This window comes from Hippoglossus stenolepis, chromosome 4 (genome assembly GCF_022539355.2).
Source record: "Hippoglossus stenolepis isolate QCI-W04-F060 chromosome 4, HSTE1.2, whole genome shotgun sequence".
Lineage (NCBI taxonomy): Eukaryota > Metazoa > Chordata > Actinopteri > Pleuronectiformes > Pleuronectidae > Hippoglossus > Hippoglossus stenolepis.
Window position 1 is genome coordinate 25560012 of NC_061486.1, and position 24572 is coordinate 25584583.

The 24572-nt window shown below is 41.4% G+C and overlaps 1 protein-coding gene and 1 pseudogene across 1 annotated transcript in view; one reads left to right on the forward strand and one right to left on the reverse strand.

The window, feature by feature from the left end:
* The window catches only part of LOC118106476 (calsyntenin-2), a 259141-nt gene that overhangs the window by 97054 nt on the left and 137515 nt on the right, over positions 1–24572 (forward strand). The window contains exon 2 of the mRNA XM_035155049.2: positions 1059–1181. Coding sequence (XP_035010940.1) covers positions 1059–1181 — 123 coding nt within the window. The remainder of the gene's footprint in view (positions 1–1058; positions 1182–24572) is intronic.
* Positions 10387–10508, reverse strand: LOC118108379 (annotated as a pseudogene).

The following is a 24572-nucleotide window of genomic DNA, read 5'->3' on the forward strand; positions in this document are numbered from 1 at the left end:
AGGTCAAGGTCACTGCGGCCTCTTGAAGTATGTTTATGTTTTTCTTGAACATGATATCTAATGATCAGCCTAAGGGAATGTCTTCAAATTTGGTACAAATATTCACTCGGACTCAAAGATGAACTGACTGAGATTTTGGTGCTTGGAGGTCAAAGTCACGGTGGCTTCAGGAACATGTTTTTTGGCCTCTTGAATGTGGTATCTCAACACTGTTGTCACTTCGACGAAGGTTTTTAGATAAAGTGATTACGTTTCAGCGGTCAAAGGTCACAGTGACCTCATATATATATCTGGGGAAAAGTTTGTAGAAGTATGTACACAGAAACTGCACTGGTTGGCTGAGGCATACAATCGCAGTGCTGTTATTCTAGATTTCTTTAAGCAGTGGTTCTCAGGGGACCTTAAACGACAGCCTTGCATTGTGTAATTGTCAATCAATCAACTTGAACTTGAACTTTAAAAAGCAGACAAAATTAAATTCCAAACATGTTTTTCTATGGTAAAAAAAAGCCCTGAAAAGGACTTCAGTTTTTTTTCCTCCCCTTCTTCCTTTTCTCTGTGAGATGGGAAAGAAATGGCAAGTTGGGTCGGCATGGTTTCGCACACAGCCCAGGGGGCCGTTAATCAATTAGAGCTCTTAATCTGGCCCTCAGCTCATGAACTTTGTTTTGACTCGGCCTTGGATACAGTTTTCTGCTGGCAGCACAGTAGTGGTCATTGATCAAGCATGGCAATGTGCTTTGAAACCTGCAGGGAACGTTTGAAAGAAGAAAACAGAAAGAAAGAGGTTGCAGGGGAGATTAGCATAATACCAATCTGTTGAAGTAACCAAGGCTGGATGAGCTTTGCCAAGAACAGATTAAAATGTGCATGTAGTGTTGGGGCTGTACACTGTAGTTGTCTGTGTGTTCGCTTCAAAGGTAATTTCTTTACCTGTGGACGGCTTTTTAAGGTAAACTGCAATTGAAGATGTGTGTCTGCGGCGTGTCAAGACTGACACTTCTGTTGTAGGTGAAGTGTTTCACCGACATCTCACACTCTGCGTTCTGTCTCCACAGTGAACAAACACAAGCCGTGGATTGAGACATCATACCACGGAGTGATCACTGAAAACACTGACATCGTTCTGCTGGATCCTCCTCTGGTGGCCCTGGACAAAGATGCTCCCATCCCCTATGCAGGTATAGTACATCTTAAAACTAATGGTTGTGAACCAGAGCATGGACGTAGCAGCAGAGGTAAAGGCAGAATAACTTAGACCAAGTGAAGGCAGTTCACAATTATGTAGGTGTTAATCCGCTCAGGTAAGCATAGCTGCAGGATGTACTTACACGAAGGATTTAAACCATTTATGTGATGTGGTGTGATATCACGGTGAAGGAGCTTATACTGGCTTCATGTAACATAACAGCTGCATCACAGCTTTTTTTTTTACAGTGTTGCTGCCCTGCGCTGCAACCATTTAATCCAATAATTCCCACGAAGCACACATGACATACAGGACTCATATTTCATATTTATTTGGAGTGGAAAGTGGCACAAATAAGGCCCATGGTGGCTGAGGACACTGCAGAGGAGTCAAACCGGATTAGATTCTTCCCACTTTGTGACCATTCCAGCTCATCTAAAGGGTGCCAGCTCTTGTGGGAGGACGTTAGCTGGAGGCTGTTGGCGAGCACAACCAGCCAATCTCCCGCTAGGCTGCTAATGTGGCCAAGGCCCTAGCATGGGGCTGCAGCACAGGGCTGGAGCCCACTCACCGAGGCCCTCGAGCTGGGCTGGATCGATGGATGGATGGAGAGGAAAAGCGTTTGTGTGTGTGAGCGTGCAAGCTTGCATGTGTGTATGCTTGCTAAAAGATCTTTCATTGTTTGCTATAGTGTGTGTGAGTGAGTGTGTGTGTGTGTGTGTGTGCTGTGGCATGGCCTGAGGGGACTCACTATAATGGCCACCCTACAGGGAGAAACAGAGAAAATGATGAGACAGTAAGGAGGGTAGCTGGCTGACCAGCATATGTCCTCTGGCTCTCAATAGACAGCCACACAACAAGAAACACACACAGCAGCCAGAACACATGCACTTTCTTGCTTCTTCTGGGTGAGGTAGCTGTAAGAGATTTTTTCACAAAATTAATAATAAACAAGAACATTAACATCACCGCTCTGGCCTGCAGACTCAGTCGTCTTTTCCTGCTGTATCTATCAGGTCTCATTGCCACTCTCGTGTTTCCTCTAATCACCACTTCCCACAGACTGATACAAGTGCGCCTGTGCACTCTTTTGTGTATCATGTACGCAATTTAGTGTCATGATAGCCAGAGTGATGCCTGTCACAGAAACAGGCACACTGACATCTGCCTGCCTAAGATGCTAAAAACTGACAATTATGGTGTGTATATGGTGTGTGTGTGTGTGTGTGTGTGTGTGTGTGTGTGTGTGTGTGTGTGTGTGTCTGTGTGTAAAGAAGCACTGCAGGTGTGTGATGATGAGTAAATCTATATTTTCGACTCTTTATTCTGCTGTGAAAATGAACTCCTTGTAAAAAAAACATTGCATTGGTATTTCCGTATGGCTGAGACACTCCACCATTATACAGTATAATGGTTTGATCTTGTCATTAATAGTTAGTAATCATCATTCAATCTAGGAGCCCATTGGCTGTCGTCTGACAGCAGATGCATTTCAGTCAAGGTTTTCTGCCTCTTCAGCTCCCACTACTGCGCGCAACCATAGCCTGGTCAAATGTGATTGGTCCAAATAGAAACAGAAATCAGAAGGCATATACACGCAGAATAGAGATTCATAATTGGTTAACGAGCGTTGATTGTCATTCAGAATAAAAATTCACATTGCACCAATCCGCCTCTTTTTCTCCCCCTTCCAAAACAGTGCTCCACAACCAGACAGGTACAGATCAGGCCAGCAACAGTTGTCCAGTAATTAGCTGAGGCGAATCCTGCCCTCCTCCACCAAACGACTGGGGCAAAGTGGCAGGGCCGTGCTCAGGTCGCTGTTAAGCCTCATTTATTAGGCCAGCCAGGTTTTAATTACAAGTGACGTCTGACTCACTGTGGTCATTCTGCTCAATGGGTGACGGCAAGAACAGTAAATACACAGATATTCATTTAGTAGCTCATAAAATAACCACCTGCTTCAACAGATAAAACTGTACACATTTTAGCAAGGTGATTTTTATGCACATGTACAGGATGTCCGCCAAATATTTTAGAGCTGAATATTTGTTAATATGCATGATTTGAAAACAGACTTTTTCCATCTGTGTTAACCTGAAAGCAGCTCACGATCCAGTTTAATTCAGCAGACAAATACCAATAAGCCCACCTCTTTTCCGTGCTCGTCTTTTACATCACTCCAAGCTTGTCCAGTAATCGCCTCGGACTGCTGAGCAGGGTGCGACCGTCACCACACTCACTGGTCTGGAACAACAGGAGATGTGGCTCTGCTGAGCCTGACAGCTGGCTAAGACATCGGCCACCACTGTGTCGTTACAGCAGCTCACGACTTCAAAAGCACATGGACAGCTTGTCAGAAAGAGTGAAAAGCACAGGTTTAGATATACTTATTGTTTTATGCATGAACGCATGCCTCTGTCTGACAAACTGCAGTTGTCTTCCTTTAAGAAACAAAACAGAAAATGCAAAAGGTAGGTGATACAAACAGCCATAGGCTAGAAAATAAACTTTTTGTGCACATCTTTAGCTTCTTGGTACACCTACTATTTTTATTCATGAGTTGCACGTGTTTGAACATATCTTGTCAGAAGCATATGTGTCAAGTCTTTCACAACATATAATTGTATTAGTTCACAAGTGCCTGCATGAAGTAAGTCATCAACACAGAGTTTTTCCATTTCAGTGACATGTACTGGTCCCTCCAAAACTACTGGTAAGGCCAAGCCAATCTGTACTGAAAGACAGTAGCACCGAATGTCTTCTAGCCTCTAGTTTCTCCTGTGAAGAATTTGTTGTTCAAAAGGATGAAACAACATGAAGACCAGACAGCTTTAAATGGGAGGAAAACAAGTCATTTTGTAGCTGAGAAAAGAGAGAAAATTGATCAGAGCCATTTCACAAACACTGGGCAACACCAATACAACAATTTGGAATCTCCTGAAAAAGATGGAAACTACTGTTGTACTGAGCAACAGACATTGAACAGGTCGAACAAGGAGGAAAACGGCAGCAGCTGATAAGTTGATCATTGTGAGAGCTGTGAAGAAAAACAGCAGCACTGACCGTCCTCAGGGCAGGGGCGAAGGAATCCGAATCCACCATTTGAAAAAGGTGTCGAGTTTAGATACATAGAGCCCACACCACAAGATGCAGACCACTCAGCAGCTGAAAAATAACTCTATCTTCTTCTCAATCTTGAACTCATGAGTCCACGGGTTGTCTGTACCAACGTGAAAGAAAAGACCAAAAAGAAACACATGTATCTTTTAGCCCTGTGTTTAGTTCACTTCCGGGGCATTGCCCTGCACACTCTAAACTAAGGCTGCTCTGGAGCAGGGCCAGTCAGCCTTAGGCTAAAGTTGGGGTTATCTCACTTTGGAGTGTGCCAGGGCTGTACCAGTATGACGGCCTTGGGCTAAGGGAGCTGTTAGCCCCAGGCCAAGTGCATTGTGAAAAGCCTAGGCGTAAATACCAGGAAATAAAAGCTGAAATTCTCAACTGGATTCTCATATTCATCTTTTGATCCTAAACCCAAATGTCTCTATTGTACAACAAAACTGCAGTAATTGCCCTTAGTGTTCCAATAGCTCTGCTGGAAAAATCCCAGAGTGATGATAGGTAATGGCCTTAAGTATATAGAAACAAACCTGTCATTTTACAGAGTGTGGATACTGGACTAATGGACAAAAGCAGAACCCTAGATTAGGTTTAATGGTGCTGTTTCTGAACGGTCCAGTATGAGACGCCCATCCACCGGCCCAATTACCTCAACCCTAAGCAGCAAGTGCTTTTTGAATGTTCAAACAGTCTGACAGTCACTGCCACTGACCTGGTGTGTGGAGCAGAGAAGCTAGATGGGGGTTTTAACTTGCCTCCCAAGCCTTCTGTATTTATTCTTTACACAACTATTTCCATCACTTTTGGTTTGCACAAACAAGTGTAACACCATGAATGCCCCCCCTCGACAGACTGTCCAAAAGACTGTGCTATTATCTTCACATTTAAGCAATTTGTCCTTCTATATATGATAGCAGGCTTTTCATCCCGAGTGTAAACATCAGGACAAGCAAAAGAATTCTGAGGGCAGAATGGTTGTCGCCTTACAGCAAGATTGTTTCAGGTTCAAATCCCAGCTCTGTGACTGTGTGGGTTTTCTCTTGGTTCTCCCACAGTTCAAAGACATGCAGATTGTGGGTTAGGTTTAGTGGAGACTCTTAATTGGTGTCAATGAAAGTGTGAATGGTTTGGAGGCAGTTTTTGTTGTTGTAATAATATAGGTCACTCCTAATGTACAACAGGTATTACCCAAATGTCTAATCTGTGAAGTCAAAACTATTCTGTTGTGATGCTAAGAACTAAGAACGAAGAAATGCTAAGAACATTCTGTTATTCACTTTGCCTTTTTAAGTGGCCCTGTGGGTTCTTAATTCCACAGTGTGGATAACATGTAGGTTATTAAGCTGAAGTGGCTTTTATAAAAGAGTTATACCACTTTACTGAATTGGCTTCTAAAGTGATAGGTGAAGCAAGTTTAATGGGCAAATGCTGTGCTAACCACCGTTATGTGACACAGGTTAGTTGGTTGCCAGTCACTTCCTCTTTTGTGTTGCCGGCAAAACACAGACACTGAAACCCACACATTTTCTCCTGGCATTACATACAATTCCTGTGTATATCTGTCACTTTCACTGCCCCCCAAAGCCCTGCGGCTTTTGTTTGAACGCCACGCTAAAGTCTCACCAGTGACCCGCGAACGCATTTGCTGCTCAATCTTCAGCACAGGTAGGTAAGACAGGTTCCCTAAACCTCTGTCTGCCACACACACTCATTCATGCTGCATAAATCATGTCAAACCCTCTCTGTTGTCTCGGATGTGTCGTATGCGGTTTGCCTTTTCTCCAACTCTGAATAAGGGAGCACTTACTTTTCATTTTGTGTGTGTGCTCTGACAGGCTGCAGGAATCAGCCTGCTCCTGCTCTTGTCTGGTGTCTGAGCAAACAATGTTTCTGAATTCTAATTTTACTGCATCACAAAACTGCACCTCTCAAGGCATTAATAAAAATCAATTATCTCTGACCTTGGCTTTCTTCTGCGAATCCAACAGTTTCCCAATTGCTCCAAACAGCAGGCGATATCATATAGTCATTCACTATAACACAAGGTAAATAGACATGAGTAAACATAGAGCCTGGCTAATCTAATCTAATTAATTAGCCGCTCGCTGCCTGTCTGATTGGTTAACAGATCTCAAGCTAATTATGAAAAGTATCTCATTAGCACAGTAGCAGTGAGCTCAATACAGTGGTATGTGGGAAGGAATGAACACTGCAATGCGTTTATTAGCAGGAGAGATTGGAAAGGGTTTCTTTGAAAGGTGAAATAATATGTGTGTGACTCTGAGCTGGAATTAATGTGTTAAAGAGAGAGAAATTGCATCGTGAGTAGAGAGGATAAAGGTTGAGGATACAGTCAGTGTCTCCCTTGATTCATTGTCTTACTACATTGTCAATTTTAACACATGCATGTGTTGACAAGTTAAATCAAACAGTCTGTGTTAATATGATAAAGGGAATTTCAGGACACAGCTCTGTGAATCAGTTACCTGTTGAAGTTAAGCTGTCACAGTGTTTAAACTCAGCATCCAGCAGTTAAATTCTCTCCCATTCTCCATCGTGATCGATGAATGTTAAGTCAAAAATAAACTCATCCTTTGTCAGACTGTATAAATGGAAACTACAAGTCACTTTCACAGAGGCCTGTCACAACGGAAAAATACAGATGTGAAATTAAAGAAGGAGCTTTCTGATAGAAGACCCTTTAATGCCTTTTAAAGCTTGTGAAATGAGTTTTAAAAGAAAAACTGGAGGGGCCAGGGGGCTGCTTTTAATAAGGCAACAGTTTTTTCAACAGGTACCGCCGTCTCAATTCCCTCTAAATCCCCCACTTCAAAGCTGTTGCTTTAAACCATGATTAAAAAGTAACAGATTCAAATAATTTTGCAGGAAGATAGTCTAACTGAAAAAAAAAAATAAAACTCTTTCCACCACTGTCAGATTCCTCTAATCCGTGCGTGCTATCTGTTCAGGCTTTCCTCCCACCGCAATCCAGCTCTTGCTTATTAGTCATTTTGCTTGTATTCTGACCGAGAACAAGGACTCACTTCCTCCCCTCTTTCCCTTTTTTCATCTCAGCCCAAATCATTTCCACCTGCCAGATTTCATTGCTTTCAAGGTTGAGAGTGACGTCCTCTCTCCTCCCCAAGACTCAACCAGCCCACAGCAGATGCATCATTTTCTCACATAGTCGACAGCTTGTTCTCTTTGGAATATTTCAATTAAATGATGTCCATTTTTATTTTACATTGTTTGAGGCGCCAATTGTAAACAAATCATAGATTAAATTGAACTCAAGCACAATTTTAATCAGCGATGATGTTAATTCACACAAATTTATTTCAGATTTTGAGCTGAAGAGCACAGGCGGCGTAATGACGGTGCTGCTTCTGGCATTCTGAGTGCTTTAGTCTTTGGCTTCAAGACAATGGAGCCATCACTTTGCTATTGTTCACATACTCATTTATTAATGAAGTACTGAAATACAATCTGCCTCCTCACTGAACCACACAGATGAGGGAAATAGTCTTTGTAATGAGATTTCTTTTTTTTTTTTCAGGCTTTTTAGCTTTTTGTCTTTTGATGAGTTACAGAACTGGCAGAGGGGAGCAAGAGGAGTCAGCGCCATGTCTTCCTCCTTTGTTCTTTCAAAGGGAAGCGAAAAGGAACACATGTAAGGCTCTCCTGAATGTCATTAAGCAGAATTTCCAGTCAACTGCCGACTCATCCCACGGAGAAGCAGCGATGCCTGACTGTTGTAGCTGCTTTCTAACTGAGGCATTCGTTACTGCTGAAGTGTTTCATCATACATGTATTTACTTATCTGGATTCTTCTTCTTCTTCCTCTTCCTCTTCTTCCTTGTACGGTTTATTGGCGGGTGGCAACCAACATCAAGGTGCATTACCGTCATCTACTGGACCTACTTCTTCTTCCTCCTTCTTACAGAGTCCCCCTATAGTTCCCTGTTGTCTTCTTTTGCAGAATTTCAGTTTTTCAAGGAATATTTGGTGGTATTAATTTAACAGATCAGAACTTTGATCTTACACATGTTCAATTGTTCAAAGGCTCTTTCTTATAGTTGTTAGACTCGACCATTAGTACCAGACCATATACAATTGCTCACAATTACATTTCTGTTTTATAGTTCTAAGCATTGCATTCAGAAATATAATTAGATGATGATATATCGAGTAATATATGTCAGATGTCACCTAAATTGATCACATTGAAAGCTTTTAAGTCTTTTCTGTGGCTACTGAGCTAATAGTTACGTTAGCTAATGCCACAGATGGGCAGAACAAGCTGCTGCTGAGCTCTGAAACTTCCTTATGATCCACATGACTAAGATATAATTGGGATATGCTTAAATGTGTACCCATTCTGCAATAGGCTGATGACCTGTCTCGGGTGCAGCTGTGGCTCAGGAGGTAGAGAGGCAAGTTCACTAACCAGAAGGTGGTTGGTTTGATCCCCGACTCCTCTGTGTCCTCGGGCAAGATACTGGACCCCAAGTGACCTGTACTGTAAAGCACTTTGATTGGTGATGATTTATCACTCTGTCTTGAAAGATACAAACCAACGTATCCTCCAACCATCAAAACTGCAGGGTAATGTTTCTCTAACAATTAACATATTTGATGCCAGTTACCTGTGGCTCCAGCCAAACAAGGTATCTGTGCATCTGTGGAATACACCTCTATTCTGTGAATTACCACAGAGTACAATTTTTATGCAAGTGGGACCATTTAGGTTTTTAATGTTGCTTGTCACAGCAGTTTGGGTGTGAAACTACCCAACACATGCATGCTGCTTACATCAGTACATCTATCTGCATTTCTTTGAGTAACACAGCACGTGTGTGTGTGTGTTTGTTGAGGATTAGTATTCAAGCATCAAGGCATCCAATTAAACTGCCAGCAAACTGTCATGAGTGCTTCTCCTGGGAGGCAAACATAAATCTGCTCTGAGTCGTCACACTCTGACGGAGAAGGAAGTTGTTTCAAAGTCTTCCCACTGAAGTTCAACTCTTGAAGAAGTACTCAACGAGACCCATCGTTTATTAGCAGTTTGTCAATATCACATCAATCACCTGACACCTCATCACTGCTGCACTTTAAAGAGTTCAACTCCGCTTTTGATATATAACTTACATTTCGAGGTTCCTCTTGTGCAACCTTGAATTCTTGTGTTTTTTATTGCGGTATCTCTGATCTGGCAACCAGGCCTATCTCCAAATCACCCTGTCTGACCTCCATTTTTCTTTAAAATTCGACAGCTTCCTGTTGTCTCCTTAGCCACATGAGAGACTAGTGAAGGACACAAAGGCATTTCACACAAAACTGAACCAAGGTCTGAACCAAGGTTCATGTCTTTGTTACATTGATAACATCATCATCATCCCCTATGTGGGCTGTGTCGACCTATAATTGACATTGATCGGTTTTTAAACGGTTGTTGTCAATTTGGCCAAATGTATTTCCAATGAGTTTTGGAAAAGTACATTTAAAATTTTTATTCTTTCCGTTTGAAGGGAAAGGAAAGGCACCTTTCACACCTGTTATTTTTTGGTTCACACTAATATCAGATACATATACTGCGGAGGCTTACTTCTACAGCTTTCAGCCAGGAGGAGATCTTGGATCATAGAATGTTTCGGCCATTATCACTATACATCCTAACCTGAGGAAGGCCCTGCCGGGATCGATCGAGTCCCAGGGTGTCACATTGCCATTCAGGTTTTGTAGAATAGCAGGTTTAAAGGCTTTTTGAATTTAGAAATTATACTCTCTGGTTCTCATTTTCCTTGTACTTTATACGGCTTGTTTAATGTATTTAGGATAGTGAATCTATACCGGGATTAATATTTAGCTTGTGATATAAAGTACTCCTGAAAGTGATCGGCGCTGACTGGTTGCCATCACCGCTAGATAGCTGTAGTCGGGCAAATCAGGATCGCAGCCCAGACCTCTTGATAGCTTCAAGACACAGATGCAGTATCCCTCTTTTCCTTCTTCTTCTTCTTTGTGAGGGTTATTGGCGGGTGGCAACCAACTTCAAGGTGCATTACCGCCATCTACTGTGTTGGTGCACCATTCCTGGAGGTACTGCAATACCAGGTCGGTGCGTTGCGTGGACAGAGCAAGCCCCTATCCTGACTCCCTGTTCCAAAAATCGATTTAATATATGGTGTCCAGTAGGGGACGTGTCTTCTTCTCTTCTTCTCCATCTTGAAGCAGTGGTCAAAAGTCTGAAGGTCCTGACCAAACAAGGTGAAAGCCCCTACACACATGGAAAACTTCAGTTGAATTGCTGTAGATACAAATACACATATAGGCTGTAGACCTTTGTCAAGAGACAGGGACAAGTCAAAGCTTTTACCACAGCAGCACATAGTCTCCCTCCACCCCTTCAGTTACCTTGGTAGTGATTTATTAATCCCTCACTCTTTCATTCCCTTTAGACTTTTATTAAATGGGTACAATTTTCATACAAGGGCAAGAAATTGTCTGTCACACTGAATAAATATGCAGTGAACTGCTGTTATTAAACATCACCCGGCAGAGCATGGAGAAATAAAAGAAAATTTCCTTTTGATGGAAACATAACAGACAGTCAGAGCTTTAAATTTAATACTAATCCCGCGCCCACATCCATGTAGTTAATTCCTGGATTGCCTTGGACCTGTAGCTGTGTTCCACAGCACAGAGGTTATTAAAACATCATTCCTCCAAATGTCTCGCAGCTTTAATCACCTGACAGTGAGATCACCACAGAAATCATCTGTTCCCTTCTCCTCTATTATATATTGAACGGATAGTACTAATTTTTCAAAGTGAGATGAGGTATTTGGGGATTTAGGCATCCACGTCTACAGGGAATTTGCAGGTATGCTGGCAATCAGGCGCCCGCTTTAGCCTCATCAGGCTCGGCTTCATTCCTCCGCTCTGGTGTTTTATCTATTTTTCTCTACATGTCATTATGGCTAATACGATTTCCACATGTTCACTCAATTAACTGCGAAAAGGCTGGATGGGTGGGTGAGTAGAGAAGTGGGTGGGCGCACCGGGAGAAAAATAATTGCTTAAGAAAGTAAATACTAAATTATGACTAATTGCAAAACATCAAGAAAGTTCCTTTAATAGAACGTGATTTAACAATCCTTCATCATAATTGATGACATGTGGAGTGACTGTGTTTTTGTGTTAAAATATGACTTTACATAGCTTGTGGAGGTGGAAGTTATATAAATAAGGCAGGTTTTTCCTTTCTGCATTAAGATGAAATACACACACCGACTTCATGCTTAGCACTCTTGCTCAGTAATTGATGGAGGTCCTCGAGCAAACTTTGGAAAAAAATGGATGTTTTAAATAAACAACGATTATACAAAAACATGACCACAAAACATTCAAGATAATTAATGGCCTTCGATCATCCGAGATGACAGACAATATCCATGAGGCAGCACATCAAGGTCACTTACCTGCAAGGAGAACACATTGAATGCATTAGGTTTATATTACATGAGCTGGTTTCGCATTTGGTCCCTCTCCTCGTGAAAGACGGTGTGTTGCTGTGGTGGCTGTCTTCAGACACTCATGCGCGTTTGCTCTCAGTCTTCACGAACAATGACAGTACATGTTTGCTTTGCAGAGAAAACGTGGCTGAGTTTTGAGTGCAGAACAAAATATAATTATATGATTGGGGGGGCCCCGCAGTCATACAGGTTTTAAAAGGTACAAACAAGACGAGAGCATGAGTTTTGAAGGGTCTGACGGAGATGGGGGTAATTGGGTATAGAGAGAGAAAAGAGGAATGAGGCAGAGAATGAAAATGACAAGAGCTCTTCCATCTGGTATATATATTCTTGTAAATGGTATGTCGCAGGAGCCTACGGTGAGACGCTTGCAAAATTACTGAAAATTAAGTGTACAAGATTGGGCACCAAAATCCAATCTGTTTCCAGCCTCAGTCATTTTGTAAAGTTGACGACGCCTCGGAACTTGTGACAGTCCAATTAAGGACATTTGCATATCGGGAGGCTTAAATTATTGTCATCCGCTGGAGCATAAAATGGAGGTGCAACTCATGAGGAGATAGTGTTGATCTGTACTCGTATAGACTATGGAGAAGTATGTGTGGCGAGTGAGGGAAAAAAAGGAAAAGAGCGGATCTTACAGCTTACATTGTGTAAATATTCCCTATTCTCATTCCGCCCACTCATCTGTCTTCCTTCTATTGTCAACTGCTATTTTACTCTTCTAATACTTTCATCCCCTGTTTCATTTAATGTCTCTTTCTTTTCTCTGGAAGCTTCCTGTCTTTTCTTGCTCTTTAATCCCTCCATCTCAACCCCGTGCTTTCTCTAGACACACTTGTGCTTTTTTTTTCTCCATTTAACAGGTATGAACATTTTATCGGCAGGGGTGTGGATTGTAGTTATAAAATGCTCCATTACCAAGAGTAAAGGTAGATCTTTTTCAGCCTCACACAGTGAACTCGTTCCATTGTGCTGCATGAAACCAGCCTTTTATCTTTCTCGCTCTTCCCCTTATCTTTGCCCCGGGCATGTGTGTGGTGTTGGCCTTACGTCATGAGGCACAGCCAACAGGAGGTAGAGCCCATGTAAGGGTGTCTGTCAGGTGAGAGACGGAGGCAAGCTCTTACATGGTGTGACTGCAGGCTGTACATACAGGTCACATTACATCGTTTCTTCTCCGTCTGCTTCTCCTTGGGTTTACATCAGCCCCATTCTGCCCCGACTTCTATCTTTTGTACTTATGTGTCAGGGGGGGGTTGAAATTACATACATATTACTCTCACTGTGTGAATTGTTGCATTGTGGCTGTTTGAATTGCCTTAAAAGAGATGAAGGAATATCACTGTACGCCATTTTGTAGTGATGACCCAGGAGTCCCACAGGTTGTGCTGCCTGTTACTGTTTTAAAAATGCCCAAACGCCTCTGACCCAGCAACTTACTCAATAAATGGTTTTGTAAAAATTGTTCAATCACACATTAGACGTTAAGTTTTTGACAGTTTTTTTTGGGGCATTTTTTTTGCAGGGAAATATCTGTTTCGATGAAAGACATCCTCACATGCAGCTGTTCCCCTGGCACTCTTTTGCTGGGACACTGTAGCTGCACCCTGGGCTTAGTGCTTCCCAGGATGATTGTGGATTCAAAGAAGTACAAACAATCCAGTGTTTTTTTCCCCCTATAGCAGCTGGTGGTGCTTGAAGGAAGGATTTGATTGATGTATGATTCATACATGATGGTGATTCATCACTAATTCACTTTAATAAAGATACCAGCTTGCGTGCTATTTTTGCAATCACCATAGAGACCTGGCGACACGATATTTTAAACTCAAAGATCACAAAAAACTTTCTTGATACCACCTGTCGGGAATGGTAACTGGACTATTGTGTTTTTCCAGTCGTATTGACCACTCACAGCACTTTACAGTACAAGTCACATTCACCCATTCACACACACATTCATACAGTGCATCTGTTCACATCGCTTTTTCTATCCCACACTGCGGGCACAGCCGTCAGAGGCAATTTTCGGGTTCAGTATCGTGCCCAAGGTCACTTTGGCCTGCGGAGCTGGGGATCAATCCACCGACCTTCTGGTTAGTGGACGACACGCTCTGCCTCAGAGCCGTAAAATAAAACAGTAGAAATACAAAATTTCCCACTCAGTCTGTGCACCAAATCTGCATTTTGAATTCCTCTTTTTTGTAATTAGCATACCGATGTGTCCAAAAATAGAACAAGGCAGATTACTCTCGCAAACCTCACCTGCTCCTCTGACCCGGGCTAACTTGACCAGAGAAGACCTGTAACACATTTGTTAGGAATGGAGTTTGAAAACACATGGTTAGTTACCTCTGCTCAGCACACTTATCACTTATCGAACATCATTCACCGGAGGTTTTTAATACCTGTGTGGAGCTTCAACTGACAAACATCTGAAGCACTCACTATTGCAAAGGCATGAGTATTCCACAGTTTGGATTTGTAAAACACTGCATCTCTATCTTTGTGTCTTTCTTTGTCAGCTATAAAGTGTCTTACAGTTCTTACAGAAATAGTAACAGAAAATAGTCTTTCCCCCCCTCTCTCTCTCTCTCTCTCTCTCTCTCTCTCTCATCTCTCTCCATCCCACCGCTCTCCACGTCTCGGTGGTGCTGAATGACACACAGCAGGCATCAGCAGCTACTTTTCATCTGTTTACTTATTCTCGTTTTACATATTTTGTATTAATATGCACAATATAGAATAAAAGTGAAAACAAGTGCTTCATAAATATTGCATCTGTTGTTTCTGGACATGTTAATAAAAGGGACCTATTCTGAAAGCCACAGAGAGGGAAAGAGAGACAGTTAAAAGTCGGAGGTTTGTGGGTCGGGTTCGGTTTAATAATACATATTTTTGGATGGCTGGATGGTGCAGATTGGCTCTTAGAGCCGGACGGTGGCTACAGGTAAAAAAAAAACACTACCATATTGTATAATGATGATGGTATGTTCTTCAATATAAATTCGTAAAGAGAGAAAAAATACTTGACCACGTTTTTTCATTGGGGCGTAAACATGCTTTTACTGTTTGAACAGTTCAGTACGTAGCTTTTGTGGCAGTAGACCAGATGCAGTAGCCAATCTTAGTCTCCTCCACACTTTAAGTTATTTATGTCCACAGTGACTCACAGGTTGCTGCAAGTTTACTGCATCAAAGGTGAAGTCGAGTGCACGACCGCACAGTACTCGCCTTCAGGGGCACTGATGTTATCAATTTTCTGCTTCATCACATGCCCATTATTTTATCAGCGGTACACAAAGGTGGCCTTTCATCCACTGACATATTGTTTTCCAGTATTCTAGAGTGTTTTATCTTCAAACTCTTAAATCTTTAAAGTTTATACAGTTACACACCATGCCATTGACATTTTTGGAGCGTCATAAATGTGCACTTAATCTTTGTTAAGTTGCAGTTCAGGTACCCTAAATTAACTCAAACCACAGTCCTTGCTCACCTATAGCCCAGGGTTTTAGTGGCCTAACTCCAAACTTATGTTCACCCAAACCACTATTTAGAAAACCTTTCCCCTTTCTGTCATGAACCTAGAGCAGAGACACAATGCTTGTCTCTATTTTTGCAGAATTGTGTGTGTTTGTCTGGCAGTAGCACTGGATAAGCGACACAGCTGTAACATATTATGGATCCATTCAATTTGTCATGTAACACCTTACATTGGGTGGTATTGGGATGTATCTTACAAATGATGCTCAACAAAAATGCTTCCAAAACATCAGTGAACATGTGGTTTATTGAGTCGGCACCTCGAAATCAGAGCACAAGAGCCTCCAGCCAGAGAAAAATATTTTGTAGAAGAGACAAACATTTCCTCCATTCTACTGTCAGTCAGCATACATCGTGGTCAGTACTGTAGATTATGAAATACATTTCACTGAAGAAAAGTGGATTAATCAAAATTGTCTCCTGTACAGTAACCTGTCTATCTGTCAAGCAGCCAAGAGGGTGGCCAGTCGAACCACTTGACATGATTAACTCAGTTGTCACTTTAAATCTACACCCTCCACTAATCTTATCACATTTAGGTCAGGTCCTCAGTAATGGCGAGCCTGGCAAGCTTTGGCTCAAAGGGGCACTGAGATGATGTAGAGCTGACTGAGTTTGTGCCAGAATAACATACATTAACATATGAAGGAGAAACACTCAGATAAAGAGGTGGAGAGTTTGGGGTGGAGGAGGAAGTTCTGCAATATACAGTATTCTCGCCAGTGCCATGTCCCAATGACTGCATGCAATTTACTCACTACTTAATGTCAGAGCAGTGGCCACACTGGATGAGCATATTACAGGATGCTGTCAGTTTGCGTCTTTGCATTTGCCCTGGGAGTGAATGCTGATTGTATCCATCCCAATAACAGACATGAGCTCGATGTTAGAGGGTGTTAGAGGGTTTTGACTTGTAGAAAAGGAGCTAAAATGTTCATCCAACATGGAGTGTTTGATACCATGAATGAATCTTGAATGAATATTTGCCTCTTAAGACCTTCCCTCAAGGAAGGTGAAGAGGAACTGCCAGCATGATTACTCTTAAATAATAAATTACTATAAGGCAACTTAAATGAATCCTGTCTGTAACCTGGCACCTGTTTTAGGGCTCCCTTATGCTTCAGAGTACTTTCAGATCATTTTACAGCAGTCGCATGTCACGTTTTACATAATCATATGGATGGGATGTTTGTTGCTTGGCACATAGAATTATTCATCTTCTGATCACAGGGTTGTTGGTGTGAATCCCGATCTCCTTTAGCCCAAATGCAGAGCTGTTCTTGAGTGTGACACCAAACCCCGACTAGCTCCCAGTTGTCAGGCCTTGCATGGTAGCACGCTGACACTTTTTTGACATTGGGATAGAGAAGGCTGCTTCCAACAATTTCAGTAGCTGTCCAAAGCTGACAATCCAACCAGCATGCCCATTTCATGCACCGATTGGTGTGCAGACTTTAGGAAGTATGTCGGATTTGAACTTCCCTCAAAGCTCTCTTATTTTTTCTTCAACAAAAAACTACCTTTGGATTCAACACTACAAATCTCTTAAAGGCGAGACTGTCCAAAAGTCTGCATGCTTTTCCCCATGAATACTATTCATTGCCTGAGGCTTTTAAGATGGCATTTTGGAACAGGTATAAAAAGTTAGGACTTCAGACATGGTTGATGATACATTACAAAATCTAGATTGAAAGAATACTTGAGCAACCCTTTTGGTACGTTGAGAGAACAGCCGAGAATCAGAGTCAAAGCTTGCTCTCTTTTGTCTGAAGCCTGACACATGCTCTGTGACATTGTGTGCAGACTTAATGCATCTGCCAAGACACTTTGACTTAGAGCTTATTACTTTTGACAAATTAAAATGCCTGGAAAATATTACTTCAGCTTCAAAAAGAACAAATACAAATTAGAAAACTTTTCTCGTTGACCCTGTCTTGCAAGATATCCCTCTGCGCGCATTTAATGATTTTACAAATAAGACTGCAGACACACACAATGTGAGATTGAGATTTCGGACGCGTCCACATTAGCCTCTCAGCCTGTGTGAGTTACAGTTAACCCATAACCCCCTTCTCTGTTTCACTATGCAAAACCACATTGCCACAGCCTTAATCAGACTCATTTACAGGGTTGGCCAGCTCTTGATAAGTAATTGTCAAGTGTCTGAGGATTTTATCTTGTGCATTTAATCACAGGCTTGCGCTTTACAGCCCGGATCCTCCTTTACCACTCAGCCCCCTCCCAAATAAAAGGGATGGCTCATTTTCAAGGAGGGCCTTGTGGCTTATCAGACGTGATATGCTGTCTTCACTTCCCCTCAGGCCTGTAAACTGGATGCATTAGTAATGAATCACTCTGTAACCATACCCAAGTGGACAACAATTTGTCCATCCCTATCTGCCAGCTCGGTCTCTTCACAACCCTTATGTGATACCTAAGGGATTTCAGGAAGAGACCATTCCCTTATTGAAAATGGGAGTGGGCTGCTCATACTTTATCGTCAGGGAGGATAAGAGCCATCTTTATAACATATGTGTGTCAGACGTGCCACATAATCCTGCCCATCAGCATTATTGTAGTTTATTAGGGTAGCACCTGAGGTGACAGCTGAACAATTGTGTTTTACTTCTGCTGTTGCCAGATACTGTCATTTTCATCTCCTAGCTCTTACCTGTCATTTTCACCCTGCCCGATCCCCTTTGAGATAGTGACAGTTACACACAGACTGTGCAATATGGAAAAGACTCACTGCAGTGCGCTCCTTCATTGGAGCTGTCATACTTCATTGAAATGAAAAGCCAGTGGAAAGCGTAAGAGGCAGAACCAAAAAAAGAATAAGGAGGTAAAAATGTACGAGTGAGAGAAATGAAGGGTTTGGGCGTTTATCATCATCCACTTGACACACAGGAGGTGACAAGCGATGGTGATAAAACAGTTGTGGAAAGTGATAAATGGGGCTGGGGTGTAAACTTTAATGGCCCAACCTTGGATGGGAGCAAATTGCCAATATTTAATTAACTGTAATGTGATCAATCAGAGTGTTAAAGGATAGAGCTGTTCCGGTGGGACACTCTGCCAGCCGCACTCATCCTATAGCTTATTTAGCCTTGAGAAAGCTCAATGGAAATGCAGCAATCAACAAAAGTGGCTGTGGGTGGTGTCTGGAAGATCTCATTGTCACTGCACTGACAACAGCAGTATGTTTTCTTTCTAAATCATCCTTGATGTTCTGCCACTCACTACTGGTTTCAGGCCTGCGTCACACCGGGGATGTGCTTTGCCCGGAGCATCCATGAGAACAATCTGCACGGTAGTGAGACTATGGTTATTTTTTATTTTTAAACAAAGTGTCCTGCTTCAATCATTCAGTCAACCACCTAAAGTTGAGTTGATTATTGTGTGAATGCAAAAAATGTATACAGGTGATATTTGGTGTCTCTGTTGTTGTCACTCCACACAACAATACGCCAAACTCAGAGCAGGAGGGACTACGGAGTGTCAATCAACACTCCCCTAGGGAACTTAGACTCAGAGTCCACAGGCGGATGCTGGGGGAGAGATGGAGTTTATTAAATGTTCTGTGAAATACTTTGATATCTTTGGATGTGGAGTTATCGTAGCTGATCTTCAACATTTTGGTGATGCTGATTATATAATTTGTTTCATATTAATAAGGCTGATGCATCATTCTAATTCTGCTTTATATAGTTTTGCTTTATAGATTTGTATATAATGTTTGGACATAAAGTTTCATTGAAATAATTTCAATTTTATATTTCTTGTGTGGATTCATAGTTGTTCAAAAAGTTTTAAAAAGCAATAAAAAAATCTGAAAAAGTGATTAAAATCCATGAAATAAGCTGTAAAAAAGGCAACATTGATAAAAATGTAAAATGTGTCGGTATGAAGTGTTTTTTGGTTTTATGTTTTGTGTGCTTTGTGTGGGAATTTAATGTCCCATGACCAGATTTAGAGACTGATGTACTGAGGCATTGTGGGTCAGAGACGGCGTTGATACAGAGAACATTTGAGCAGCCCCACAAATTTGACAAAGAGGCTTACAGAATAAATGTCTTTGATAAGTTTTGTATTGATTATAATGTAAAGGGTCTTTGAATGGACAATCTGATACTTTTAGTGTTTTAACTTGAGTTCTGTTATTTTCTGCTGTTGTCACTGGACACAAGATGAAGAGACTTCAAAACGAAAGGGCAATGCACTTCTTTAACTTGTGTTTATTTTTCTCATGTAGTTTTCACAGTTTCAAATAAGGAAAAAGACCCAAAAAAATGAATCATCAAAGTCTTGTCATTATTTAATTGGACTTGTGTGGTTACAGTTGTATATAGGGAGACAATTTAAATAAGTAAAGGCCTGAAACCTTTTAAATGCTCATTGTGTTTCTCAGAGCGTCTGCCAAATCAAATCAAACACCCACAGGATAAAAAAGGAAAATAAACACAAGAAACTGTGATTAATTTAAATAAAACTAACAACTCACAGTAACATCATGAAAAAAGTTGCTCCTTGGTACAACCAACCTGAGCTTCGCCAAAGATGCTTCTATTTTACAGATAGCACCTTCACATATTTTCAGATAAACCTATTTGATCTATTTTCTTAGTTTTTCATTAAGGTTATACTTTGCTGTACAAGTGTGCTCTTGTAATTCACAACAGATTCTTATTCTTTCAACCAGAATTGTGAAATGGATAAATTAATAAATAGACTGGAATCTTAAGCAGAGACGTTATTTTTCTGGACCTTGGATGTAGATCCCAGTGATGCCCACCATGCTGCCTGTCAAAAATATATTCCATCACTAAAATGGCACATTAAGCTGCAGAGGAAGATAGACAACGGTCAGGCCGAGTGAAAATGAACTGCAAATTGACAGCATCTATTATCCAAAGCCCCATTTTCTACTTGACCTTTATAACTCCACACCAGAAAATATGGGTCCCCATGCTTTGCATTTGGTTCAGTTCCCAACAAGCAGTGAGACACTGAGGGGAGAACACTGTGACAAAAAATATATGAATGGGCTAATAAAAGACCGGCTGATTAAATTAAGAAGGTAAATGGATTCCTGCATGTGTAATAAAATAAAGCTGTATTGGGTATAATGAAATTGTCTGAGCAAGATTTAGTTTCTTCGCTGCTCGTGACTTCCCTGTTAGAGCTGAAAGCCAGAGGAGGCTTACAGTGACAGGCAGAATTAGAAATTGGGAACAACTCAGGTCGTTCGTAAAATGGAATGAGACACACAGGTTTGTTTGCCACTGAGCTCTCAGGCACTCTAATAGCTTTTTATTCAGGTTTCCTTCTTCAAATCTATACGGATTAAATCATGCTCATGTATGGTAATGCACTGGCATTGTTCACGCTTGCCAGAATGAACAGAACTACAGGAGCGAATAGATTGAAAGCATAGAAAATTAAATAGAGTAAACTTAAATGATGACTAAATTTCAGTAAAAGTGCCACCATGTAAACACATGTAAAATATTCCGCATTTTATATCCTGCTTATTGTAATAACTTGAATAAAATGTGGGTAAATTCATTGCTCATGTGCATCACAACACTGACAATGAGAGATCTGTTCTGTGGCACTAAAATATGTCTCTATTTGTATTAAAGTTATATAGAGAGTTAATACTACTTCTTCTGCTGCTACTACTACTATTGTTAATATTGTGACTGTTATTATAATTAATATTATTATGAGTATAATTATTATTACTAGTTGTAGTAAGTTTTATTTATATTGCGTTTTTAACTTTCAATTGATGTAGACGTGGCCAGTCTCCCATAAAGAGATAAAGCTAACTTTATTTGGGAGATTGCCTTTTTTCACACCCCATCTCACCCTGATGCTGTTAGTCATTTTCTGGCAGTCAGACATATCTGATTAGTTTTGATAAGGTAACTACTTGATTAGTTTCATTATCTTCAGTCGTAATTGCCCTTTGGTGTGAACGTGAGCGTGAAGTTGTTTGACTCAGCCCTGTGAGAGATGCCGACCTGTGCAGGCTGTACCTTTGCCTCCAGCTACCTTCAAGGATAAGAGGTATAGCTAATGGATGGTTGGGTGGATGAATAGTTCAGCTGGCCACCTAAGGTGGAGGGCAGAGAGTCAGTATTTTATGTGTAATCTCTGCTTGTCACTCTCCACAAGAAAACAGCGAGCTAAGTGCAGCAAGGATCGGGGAGTGACGATCGTTACCTCCCCCGGGCGACTAAGACTCAGAGCCCATAGGTGGTTACCAGGGTGGAAATGGGGCTTATGAAATGCTGTCTCTGCAGTTGGAGTAGCAGCAGTCATGACAGCAAGTAAATGCAGCTGTTACAGTACTCAGATAAGCAGCGCTGCAGCTGCCATGGAACAGCAAACCACTGAACAGAGGACAAGCAGCTTCTGTTACAACAACTGGAGTAGGTACTCTATGTAAGAGTAGCAGTGGTCCTGTCGTCTGTCCGACCCATCCCAAAGGTTTGCTTTATACAAATATGCTGTTATACAGCAGTGCTCACCAACCTTTTCAAGCCCAAGGTCACATTTTAATACCAAATGTTAGCTGAGATCTACCAAGGTTCAATGGAGGAGCATAAATATACACAAAGAAAGGCAGTTAGTGCAACTTTATCTATTCAATGCACAATATTCACCTTAATATCAATTCATATTTACAGAATCTGTTCAATGCACAATATTTATCTTCTCAGTTCAACAATACGTCCTGCAGAGGAGTTGCTACTGCCAGCACAAAGTTTTTGCATAGGCCTTGCCTTGAAAATGGCCATAAATAAAGAAATTTCCTTGTATAAAAAATAGTGTATGATATACAGCATGTGGGGCCATCTGTAGCCTGTCAACCTTTATCATCTAAAATACATTTTGAAAGTAACCTCTTGTGTCTTTGCCATGAAACTTAGTGTAGGACTTACTGATTGGGTTTTCTCATTAGTTCCTGCCTCTTTTCTTCTTTTCCTGTGAGAGATTTGGTCTCTGTGGTTTGTGCTTTTTAAACGTCTCTGTCAGTCTACAGTGCAGCCGCAGTTTTATACTGTCGACTGGGGGACTTTTAGTGCAGCTCACCTCAGGGCCTTACTTCAACCTTAATGACCCAATAACTTACACACACACACACACACTCATGCAAACACACGCACACTCTTTATACACACATACCCACACTTCCACCACCAAAACAAGTGATTCATCAGTACTGATTTATTCCCTGTGGGAGTATGTGTTAATTGCAGCCGACTAATCGATAACTTCCACTAAGCGATGGCTCGAAGCTATGTATGTTTGCGTGCTACCGTGTGTGCATGTACCCACCTCTGTGTGTGTGAAGCCCCTTGGGAATAAGTCGAGTCTTTGCACCTGCATGATGGATGGTGTGAGTGTTTTAGCCATCAGCAGTGTTTTACAGGCTGTGAGTGGTCGTCTTTCTGAGCTGACCCTGTGACAGGCAGCCTGGAGCCGAGCCAGCAGCTGGCGGGCAGGGACACTGCTGGACTTAGGACAGCGAGAGCAGTCAGGAGTGTACCTGCAGTAGTAATGAAAGAAACGTCCTCTCTGTCTTGCACTGTGCATTGTCTGTCACTTGAATAACATGTTTTAGTGTTCGGATGTTGGTTCAGAGTCAAGGTTTTAGGGTGAAAGAGATTTAGGCCAAGGTTGGAGCACTGTGGGTTTCTGAAGGCTGATATTTTTAGTCATGCTAGTAGCATGGCTTTAGGAGTAGCAGGCAGCATGGTAACACACTTCAGCACAGCACCAATATTAGAGCTAAGTCTTCAAATCAGTTCATCTTTCTGAAACTATGAGTTAGAAAGTATAATTTATCCAGATTTACCAGCAGTGTCAAGCAGAAAGACGGTGAAACTGCGGTGACTCCCTGTCTTTGAATCCAACCTGCAGTCTCATTGTCCATTCCTGGATTATTTATATGCTTTAGTCCATAAGGATCCACTGATCAAAATAATCAAAAGTGTTTTGCATAAAACTATTCCATGTTGTGAATACTGTTGTAAAATCCATTGCAAACTGTCTGGCATCATATTCTTCTTCACTTCCTGCAAAATGAAACTGGAACAATCACATCCCTGGACAATTGCTTGCCAGCTTGTTTACCAGAGATTGGAGGCCCCCTGCTGAAAACTATCTTGCATGAAAAATATAATTATTTTAAAAATGGAAATGTATTTGAGGCAAAATATCAATTTTGATTCTATGGTTGAATCTGTTGGTTTTGTTTCTGGCCTTCTTTTTGTTTCTTTCCACTTTTCCATCTGTGCTGTCTGACTGACTGATTAAATTTAAAACCCTGGAAAGAAAAAAAAGGTAAACCCCTGAGATAACTGTGGCCTTGAGCCTGCTGGAAAAGCCTGGGGCAATGAAGTTTGGTCCCACCCACTATAAATCAAAATGTGATTGGTAAATTCACCTGTCTAAACAAACACCCAGTTGTAGGGACTTCAGCCCTTCTGTCCTGGTAATGGAGTCCTAACCAATTAAAGAGCCAATCTAAATTTGTCTCTGCCTAGACAAAAAGGAAAATAAAATCTGATTGGACATCTCTACTTCCATGGCTGTAGGACAGCAACCCTTTGGTTTCTGGGGAAACTGAAGAGAAAATAACAGTTAATAAATAAATGAAAGAGATTAGATATAAAATCTGAAATATGTTTGGCCTTCTCTGAAGGTCTACAGGGCCCTATGGGTTCCCCCCTGCTAACACGCTAAACTAATACAGTATGCATGTTAAACATAAGTACAACCACATATTTCTTCTTCTTTGTTCGGTTTATTGGCGGGTGGCAACCAATGTCAAGGTGCATTACCGCCATCTACTGTATATAACGCATCCTGCTTCATTGTTTTTCTTACCTGCTCGGTCACGCTTCTCTTTCCCTTGTCATAACTACAAACCCCCAAACCCACCTTGGTGCTCCTCTTGCAAGGTGCATTACCGCCAACCATTCACCGTGGTAACTTCTTCTTCTTCAGTTCGGTGGCAACCAATGCCAAGGCACAGCATCGCCAACTACTGGATCTACTTGGTAACTTCTTCTTCCTCTTTGTTTGGTCCACTGGTGGGTGGCCAGTAAATATATATATAATATATATATATATAAATATATATATATATATATATATTATATGTA